Below are 10,109 nucleotides of genomic sequence, written 5' to 3' on the forward strand. Positions count from 1 at the left end.
AATTTCAGTTGGGTGAATAACTCCTTATTCCAATCCATCATATGGATCATTCCCAACTCTTGCTTCTAAACATATATAAGAAAGTTATAATTAAGTTTGACTCATTGTTTTAGCAGTTGGATATTACAATTATCCCATCGCATCTTAACTAATACAAAACATGCACCTCGCGTAGGCGAAACCTACATTATTCGATACCAATCTTGATGAGTGCTAAAACTTGGAAAGCAAACATTTATAATATTCTCATAGTTTGTTTAGTTAAGTTTGACCCATTGTTTTAATAGTTGGATATTACAATTATCCCATCGCACCTTACTAATATATAGATCATGCACCTCGCGTAGGCGAAACCTACATTATTTGATACTAGTCTTGATGAGTGTTAAAACTTGGAAAGCATAAACTTAATATTTAGTTTGAGGGAATTGCAATTGTTCTGATCTCACCGGCTTATTTATCATATAAATCGTCTCTCACATGCATCAACATACATTCACATGCATCAACATACATACACATGCATCAACATACATACACAATGAAACAGTTATGGCCCCTAGCGCAATTGTTCTCCCAAGCCAATGAGAGAACCTAAGCTAACCTAATAACGATCTAAGCTTCTCCAAGCAAGATCTTCAAGGTTGCCTCCTTTGATATTGAATGCTTCTCTTTCTTCATAACATTGTCCTCCTTTTGATATTGAATTCTTCTCTTTCTTCATAACCTTGTCCTCCTTTGACATTGAATTCTTCTCTTTCTTCATAACATTACATTACAGAAGAAACTCGTCTTTTATACGAGGGAGTGAGATGAGAAAAGAAGTTACATTAAGAGATTAAAAGGAGAGGCACGACTCGCAGGTCGCATTTTAAAACCCAAAACAAAATGAAGGAAGACTAAGGCCATAACTGATCACAACAAGGCAATAATAACAAACACATTATTATTATTAAATTTTAATTCCTTTAATTAATTAAAACCAAATTAAATTTCGGCGACCGATCACACTACGCAGAGTTAGCCGGGGGTCCAAAATTTTAATGAACAATTCATTTGAAATGGACATTGTTTTGCATCAACACAACCCTTGCGTAGTCACAAAACAGAAACCCCAAAATTTTGACTTTGTGAGTGTGACGACCGTCACAGGCATGTTACGACCGTCACAGGCCATGTGAGTGTGACGACCGTCACAAGACACGTTACGACCGTCACATGCCATGTGAGTGTGACGACCGTCACAGGGCCAGTTTGTTACACTCGTCACAATCTCGTGACGAACGTCACACGGCCAAAATAACGGAACTTTGAAACAGTCTACAGACCTCTTCCAAAAGCCCTAAATTCACAACTCCTTGAGGGCACAACCCTTGCGCCGTCACCAACCCTAATGCGCCAATTTCAGACCGTCAAACACACCTCGATTGTTGATTCAGTATGATTGATCAACAGGTCATTGCTTCACCATACTAATGTCGGATTCCGAAGCAAATGACCATTGATCGCTCAAAGGAAAACAACCATTTAGTGTTTGAATGAACGAAATAGAAACAGTATATCACATATACCGTACTTTGCATTAAGATTACTTATATCATATATAAGTTGATCGGTCTCAATTGCGTAACATATGGACGATCGATGTATCGCTGCTTCACCATACTAATGTCGGTACCGAAGCATAGTCAACATCAATCATCCAACACGTACACTCATGATGTCAAATTTAATTACCCGTTTAATTAATTGATTCATTCTGTCTTTTAATCATATTAATACAGAAATTAAACACCTATCCGATTCATGGTTTCGTAAGTGGCTCTGATACCACTGAAGGAGAATTTGCGGTCCAAAACGCAACGGAAATTAAAATTTTCTCCTTTAGAGATCCTTACGAATGGTCATGATCAGTGATAGAATATTTACCTCTTGTGACGACTGAAACCTTTGGCGCAGATCTCTTGTGACGATCAAAACCTTTGATGCAGATCCACGAAGCGATCACGAACGTTGAACGATGACAACGTCTCTACTCAGTCCACACGAACGGGTTCCTTCAATCTCAGTGCTAGCTGGTACGAATGAAGGCTTTGAGTGAGAGAGAGAGTGAGAGAAAACGAAAATGCAACCGCAATGAATGCTTCTGCACAAGGGTTCTATTTATAGAACCACTTGTGTGGGCTTCAAGCTAAAAAGCTCACTTAAGTGTATTTTGGCCCATATCTTATAATATGCCCAAAGTCACTTAAGCCCATGGTACCTTACCATATTTCGTATTCTACTCAAGTACACCGTATCTTACGATGTTCTATAATTCACTTAAGGGCATTGTACCTTACGGTATTCCTTAGTTACTCTATCTCTCATCAATTCGTCCTGTGTGTGTGACCCTGTAGGTTTTCATGACGTTGGCAATTATATTAAATCATGCATTTAACATAATAAACAGTGAGCGGTATCTAGCAACACATCACTGCTACCCAAGACACGAAAATGTCATGTGATCTGACAATTCCTTCTGTGATAATACTTATGTGTATAATTACCCTTTTGCCCTTAGGTCTATATTGAACACAAGGCATAGACCGTGTCATCCTTGTTCAGTTCAATATTAGGCCCATAGACATTTATCCTGTTATGCAGGATGGGCAAATTCCATCTAGGTCACTCATGTCCCTCAGCATGCTTCGTGGAGTACCCATCAACTGTCTTTATGGTTATCCAGTTACGGACAATGTTGGATCAGCAATAAAGCACTCGACTCTACATCTAGGGTCCATAGTGGTTTCAGGTCGAAGAGTGGAATACACTATTATCACCATGAGAATAACTTATGACACTTTGCATAACTTTCTATATAGTATTCTCATAGCGGGTCAATCCGGTATAAATATTACTCCTAATATTCATACCTATGTTTAAGACTTGATAACTCTTTATCCATGATCCATGAGATGTGATCATCAGTCTACAAACATAATAGTCTTAATGCTTTAATGTTATCCCACTTCACACTAAAGCTCGACTACGGATACTTTAAGAATAGTGTCCTTATGTTTAATGTGTTCTCATGATTAAGTCACACTTAATACATTAAACGAACTATCTATTCCAGGGACTTTATTAATAAACCCTAATAAAGAAAATGCCTTTTATTATTAATAAATAATTTGATACAAGTACCAAAAAGTATTGGCCTCTAGGGCTTACACCAACAAGATCATCATCAGACAAGTCGTCATCACTTGTGTAATCATCATTGTGCACATCTAAAATTGACCTTATGCGAGGTGTGAACACATACATATTGTTGGCTTAATCAGATTTCAATTTTCACATCTGACTCATAATTAGAAAAGGTGGCATTGTAGCCCTTTTCTACTTTCTAAGAAATTTAGTACATTCAACATGAATATGTCCAAAACCTTCACAATCATGATGTTGGATTCCCTTGCCCTTGTTTTGTTTTTCTCCATATTTTCCTTTATGCTGAAAGTTAACACTTTTAGAATTTTGAAACTGATTCTCTTTGACATTTGTAGTGATATTGGTCCTAGATATTTTGTCAAGTCTTCTCATGACATTGCTCAAACTCTTTGTTTGGTAAACTTATTTTATTGAATTAATAGCTTATATAATCTCATATTTCTAAATAAAATTGCTCATTAATGCATTTGTTTTGAATTTTTAAAAAAATTATTTAGTTTTAAAAAAATATAAAATTTTATTTAAATATCTTTATAAAAATCTAAAACAAACTTCTGTTTGTTTAACATGATAAATTTGTAATACTTGAAACTCCTATTTTAAGTTATTTGTTTAAAAAAAATTAAAAGCTACTAAAATTTAATTGAAGTTAAAATTGAATTTTTTTTAACAAAATAATTTCTTAAAAACCTTAAAAAAATACTATTAAAATGATAAAAGTGATCTTTTTTGTGTTACAAAAACTCACAACAAAAGCATCCTATAGCTTATTTTTTCCAGCTTATAATTTATTTTGATAAACTACATCAAGTAGTTTATAGGTTTAATTTTATCTTTATAATGCTAATTAAGTGGTATATCTTTGATCAGACCATTTTTGGAATTTCCTCAATGCTAAGTATTGATTTGAGAGTAAAGTTGTTATTTTTGAAAAGTAATTCTAGCGCAATGCTCACGTAAGTTTTTAAAATCAAAAGCATATATGGAAACATTTATAGTGTATACAAATGCTATTTGGCGCTGAGGTTGACACAAATGAAGATGCGATAGAATGTGGTTAAAAAATGTGGTTATCAATGATTTAACAAGCATTTGGAGTCAGTTTAATAATAATTTTGCTGAGTATGATTTTATAGTGGACTTTTAAAGGTTGTAACATGGCATAGTTCACGGTTTAAAAAACAAAAGATATAAGGGTCAAATTTTAATTTTATCCCAACTGATTCTTCTTGATATTCTCCATTCCTAAATCTAGTTAACTCAAAAGATGTGTTCAGCCTGCAAGAGAACTTTGACAGTCATGGTGGTGAAAGAGATAAAAAGATTTAAGCACTTGATGAGATCTTTGAGGGGACAGTCACTTACTTTCATTTGCAAGCTTCTTTTCCATTTTTTTTAATTTCTATTTTTGCATGGACCAATTCTTTTGAATTTGTGGTCCATCGGGATACCCTAACTTTTGCCTAAGTCAACTCCTTTTTAGTTTTTGACTTAGCGAACTCTTTTTTTTTTTTTGAAAAATAATGCCCTAGTGGGCTCTTTTTAGAACAACTCATGTGTAATTTTACTTTTGATTTTGAAAGTTGTGATTGTCATGTTAGTTATTGTGAGCTTTTGTATTTTCACTGCTTCCTTGATGTTGATGTATGTGAGGAAGAGGATGTGCTTGATCCTCTTATTCATGTGATTAGATGGAATAATTCTCTTGAGATCAGAAGGCATCATTGACTTAATTGAACAACTACCCTACCCCTGATTAAGATTAAGAGTTTTTATGAATAGAAAAAAGAAACACCAACTTCTGGATCCAGGAGGTTAACTATGGATTATCTCCTTATTTCTCTAGTGTTTGGGAAGTGAAATAATGTCTTACATCATCAGTCAGGTCTTACTATTAAAAGCATAGTCAGCAAAATCAGTTATTTTATTTACGTTATTCTCCTCCTAAGTTTGTTAAGAGGTAAAAGTGAAATGGAAAATTTTTATTTATTTTATTTTATTTTTTATGATGGCATATGAAAGAGTGAAAACGAATGAATCGGTTCAAAAAAACATACATGCTCATTTTATTAAAACTACTAATAAAAAAGTACAAATTTTAAATACGAACAACACTTAGCAAAAAAAGAAATTACAACTGAAAATGATAAAGTCTATTGATCCTATGGGTGCGCTTCCTTGTTGATCAACCGTCTTTATGAGACGCTTCTTGAAGTCCTTTCACTTGTAACGATAAGGGTGACCATTTACCAATGGGACTCCTTTTTTGAAAGTCAAGGAATTATTTTCGGTCAGGTCTTGGACTTTGTATTCACCGGACATTCTCGTCATAACAGTGAGGATATGGACGATGTTAAGGACCAATGGATTGTAGTTTTACTATGGCACTGCTGCGTAAGTCATGAGACATTGGTGTAAGATCAAGTTCTCTTCCGAGCTTCCTTTGTTGTGATTGATAAAGCGCATGAGGATGTTGTCGAAGTAGATACTATTACAGACTCTATTGCGGAGGCATCATCCAGGATTGTTGTATTTAAGGCTCTAAGTAGGCCTCTGGCCGGCATGGTGAAGGGTTGTCTTCTCTTTTCAATGGCACTTGCCTCTCTTTAGTTCCTCCATAATTCCTTGAGACATCTTTCGAGTTTATTTGTGAGCATCAAGAAGTCTGCTAGCTAGATAGTTGGATAAAGGCGAAAGTAGAAAGGGTATGCAAATGTATGTGTATGTATGCAAATGCATGGGTATGAAAAAATACTTTTCCTTCATTTTTTTTAGGTATGCTAAAAGTTTTTCATGGAGATGCAATGCAATGCGGGATTAGGACAAAAATATACCTAAGGAAACCCTAACGGGTTTAGGGGTAGTGACAAACATATGGAAACTCCTACGGGTTCAGGGATTGTGACGGACATAAGGAAACCCATATGGGTCTAGGATATATATGGATAAAGAATCCACATATGGGTTTAAGGATAATGTTGACTATAAGGACACTTTGTTTAAGAAGGCTTTTTATATATAGGGATAATGATCGACATGGGAAACTCAAGCGGGTTTAAGGATAGGTAAGGTAATATGCAAGCATGACCTAGCTAAGGTAGTCTTCCAATGACAGGTTAGTTATAATTTTAGATTACTCAATCCCCTCACGTGTAGGCTCTAGATTTCAAGATGATAGCACTAGAGTCATGGATTATACCATTGTTTTACCATGAGAAAGAGCAAGACTTCCTATGATAATCCTTCTGGAAAAGTCTCATCTAGACGGGACCTTAGTAACGACCATTGCAGGTTAATAACATAAGGTCACCATAAGTGGAATGGGTTCTAGAAGAGGTCCCTAGAGTCATGGATCAAATTCAAGGTTTCATCATGAAGAAATGTTATCCAACTCATGACAAACCCTTTGAACTGATCTACTCTAAGAGGAATCTTCATTAAAGACCCCATGGGATAAGAATCTACAGTGGTCAAAACAGGACGACCTCTTACTTAACTTATTTGTTTTTCCGAAGCTTGGATTTTAGCTTCCCACATGTAAATCCCAACCAAAATGTCATATGTAATAATAATGAATAATAAAATAATATAGGAAGTGAATATATAAAAAGAAAACAATAAATAAAAAGCAAGAAATAAATAAAAAGCAAACAAAGAAACAAGTAAAACCCTAGAACTAGAGGCTAGGATGAACTCTCTTTAGGGAAGTAGCGCCCTCAGCAGAGTCACCAGCTGTCACGACTGGGAAATCACATAGTCGCCATCATCCTTTATTCGTTCCTAAGGAATGGAGAAATAATGATAAAACCTAATGGCTAAGGGTGAGAGACTAGGTTCGGGAGTCGGTTAAGTGAGAGGAAGGTACTAGGCATCCCTCACCTCCATTGTACTCAATGGGGTCCTCCTCTAAGCTTTAAGGTTGGTCATGCTTGCTTAAGGATATCTGTTTTATTATTATTATTGGTTGATTATTTATCTATTGCCAAATTGTTTTATTATTTAAAAGAAAATTGATTAATTTAGGAAGGAGACCTAAAAATGTTTTTTTATTATTATACTCGCTAGAGTTTACAACTTTATGCCTATGTACCATCATATTAGATGAAGAATCAAAGCATTCTAGTTCTTGTAAAAAACGTTGATTTGTTTTGTTATTTTTATCCCTTGTAAAGTTCTCACGTATCGGGGATGGAGAAGTAATTGATTTTGGAAAAATGCATCAATGCACTTAGGTAGAGGACTTATAGTTTGAGGTGAGTTTAAATTGATTTTATCCATTGGTTGATTTGCAAATATATAATGATTAATTTATTTAAGAAAATAAATTAGTAAAGATATTATGTATTTACTTAATAAAAAATATTAAAAGGTTAATTATATAAACCCAAGTATTATATTCCTTATCCTGATTTTTTTTATCCCTGAAACCCTAAAAAAACTTAGAGATTTATCACATGATTATCCTCATTATTGATTACTTAAAAAATATAATACTTAATTTATTTATAAAAATAAATATTATATATTTATATGACATATCCTTTATCCTCATTTCTATCCCTTGATTTATTCTTTGTTTTTATCATTTAAAATCCTAGGATTTTATCCCATATTTATCCCCAAAAATTTATATTCAATTAACCCTAATTCCTCATTTTATTAATCCATAATTAATTAAATATGTGTTTATTTTATATTAAATGAGAAAATTATTAAATCAATTAGTTATAAAGATTGATGATATACTTTATCCCAATTATTATTCCTAATTAGACTAATCAACCATAAATTTATCCCAAAAGTGATCTCATTATCCCAAAATTATTCCATAGATCCAACTTAATTAACCATAATTAATTAATATTCACTAATTAATTATATTTTTGTATTTTTATTTTAATTATAATAACCTAATTATTAATTATCAAATATGAAACTAAATATATATTTTTTGTATTTTTTATTTTATTATAAAATAAGAAAATCTTATCCAATAAAAAAATTATTTGAATATGTAATGGTTTTTCTAAACAAAAATTGAAATAGTTAAAAATGGTTTCTCCTTTTTTGAAATTTTTTATAATAATTAAAATAATTACAATTAGAAATTTAACTATTAAAATGAAATAAAAACACACTCAATATCATCATGATTCACAATAAGCAACAAAGAACAAATAAAGTATCAAACAATTACATAAGTGAGGGAGTAAGGGAAATCGATCTACGGGGAGGAAATTGTTCCCGATTAAACAGTAAGATTAGCCCTTCTTTTTTTCTATTCCTTTTTCTCTTTTATGTTTTCTGATCCTAGCATTCTCGTAATCCTTCCTATTTGTCTGTGCCTTTTTGAAAAGATCAACAACGGTAAGATAATGGAAATTGTGTCATTTTCATTGATCTGAATAGAATATATATACATCAATGTGTAACATTTGGTCAACTATCTAATTATGATAGAACATAATTATAGGAAACTAGTTATAACAAAATATTATATTCTATCACACCCCCGCAGTTGAAGCGGGAGGTTCACAGACGCTTAGACTGGTCTGAAAATCATCAAAGAGAATACGAGGAAGTCCTTTTGTGAAGATGTCTGCGATCTAATGTCTTGAGGGAACATGAAGGACGCGAGCCTGACCACGAGCTACCTTTTTCCGAACAAAATGAATGTCCATCTTAATATGCTTAGTGTGCTGATGTTGCCCAGGATTACTAGATAGATAGATGACACTAACATTGTCCCAATACACCAAAGTGGCCTGAGGAATAGGAAAATGAAGTTCCAGGAGAAGATTGCGAATCCAACACGATTCAGAGACAACATTGGCAACCCCCTATATTCGGCTTCAGAATTGGAACGGGAGAGAGTTGACTGCCTTTTGAAAGACCAAGAAACAAGGTTGTCACCTAGAAAAACACAGTAACCAAATGTAGAACGTTTGGTGTCAGGACATCCACCCCAATCAGCATCAGTGTAGGAGATAAGCTTTGTAATGGGAGATGGGGATAAGTGTAGTCCAAAATGTAAGGTGCCCTGAAAATAGCGCAAAATGCGCTTAAGAGCAAGCACGTGTTTTGTGAGATGGGCAGGCATATGAAGGCAAACTTGTTGAACAACATATGATATATCAGGTCGAGTGAAGGTGAGATATTGTAGGGGCCCTGCAAGACTCTGATACAAGTAGGGATCCTCATAAGAAGTGTCGGAAGAGGTGTTAAATTTCTGCTTGGTGTCAACAGGAATGGCTGATGGTTTACAGAACGCCATGCCAGCATGTTCAATGATCTCTAAAGCATAAGTGCTTTGACTGAGAAATATGCCATCAGGATGACGAGATACTGCAATACCCAGAAAGTAACTCCGAGGGTCCAAATCCTTCATTGCAAACTCAGATGCTAAGAGTGACATAATTGATTGGCGGAGAACCTGAGTGGTGGTGATGAGGATAATGTCGTCTACATACAGCAGAATATAGGTCATGTCTAAACCTTGTCGATATGCGAAGAGGGTGTGGTCTGATGTGCTATGGTGAAAGCCAATGGTGGTGACATAGTCAGCAAAACGTTGGTACCATGCCCTAGGCGCTTGCTTGAGACCATACAATGACTTCTTCAACCGACATACATAATCTGGATGATGGAGGTCACGGAAACCCAATGGTTGATGCATGTAAACAGTCTCATGAAGATCACCATGTAAAAAGGCATTCTGGACATCCAGTTGATGAATGAGCCAGGATTTGAAGAGAGAAATGGTAAGCACTGTTTAAATGGTAGCGGGTTTCACCATGGGGCTAAAAGTTATTGAGAATTGCCATTCAAGGCGCAACGGAATTAAAAAAATTCTCCATTTAGTGATCCTTACGAATGGGCATGATCAGTGATAGAATCGT

General features: G+C 34.5%; 1 protein-coding gene across 1 annotated transcript; it reads right to left on the reverse strand.

Moving 5' to 3' along the window:
* Positions 1-8,653: 8,653 nt before the first annotated feature.
* On the reverse strand, positions 8,654-9,697 carry LOC127078483 (uncharacterized mitochondrial protein AtMg00810-like). Its single transcript, XM_051018939.1, has 2 exons — positions 8,952-9,697; positions 8,654-8,657 (listed from the first exon to the last, which is right to left on the reverse strand). The coding sequence occupies exons 1-2, from the start codon at positions 9,695-9,697 to the stop codon at positions 8,654-8,656; spliced, it is 750 nt and encodes a 249-aa protein (XP_050874896.1).
* Between the last annotated feature and the right edge of the window lie 412 nt (positions 9,698-10,109).

This window comes from Lathyrus oleraceus, chromosome 5, assembly GCF_024323335.1.
Source record: "Lathyrus oleraceus cultivar Zhongwan6 chromosome 5, CAAS_Psat_ZW6_1.0, whole genome shotgun sequence".
Taxonomy (NCBI): Eukaryota; Viridiplantae; Streptophyta; class Magnoliopsida; order Fabales; family Fabaceae; genus Lathyrus; species Lathyrus oleraceus.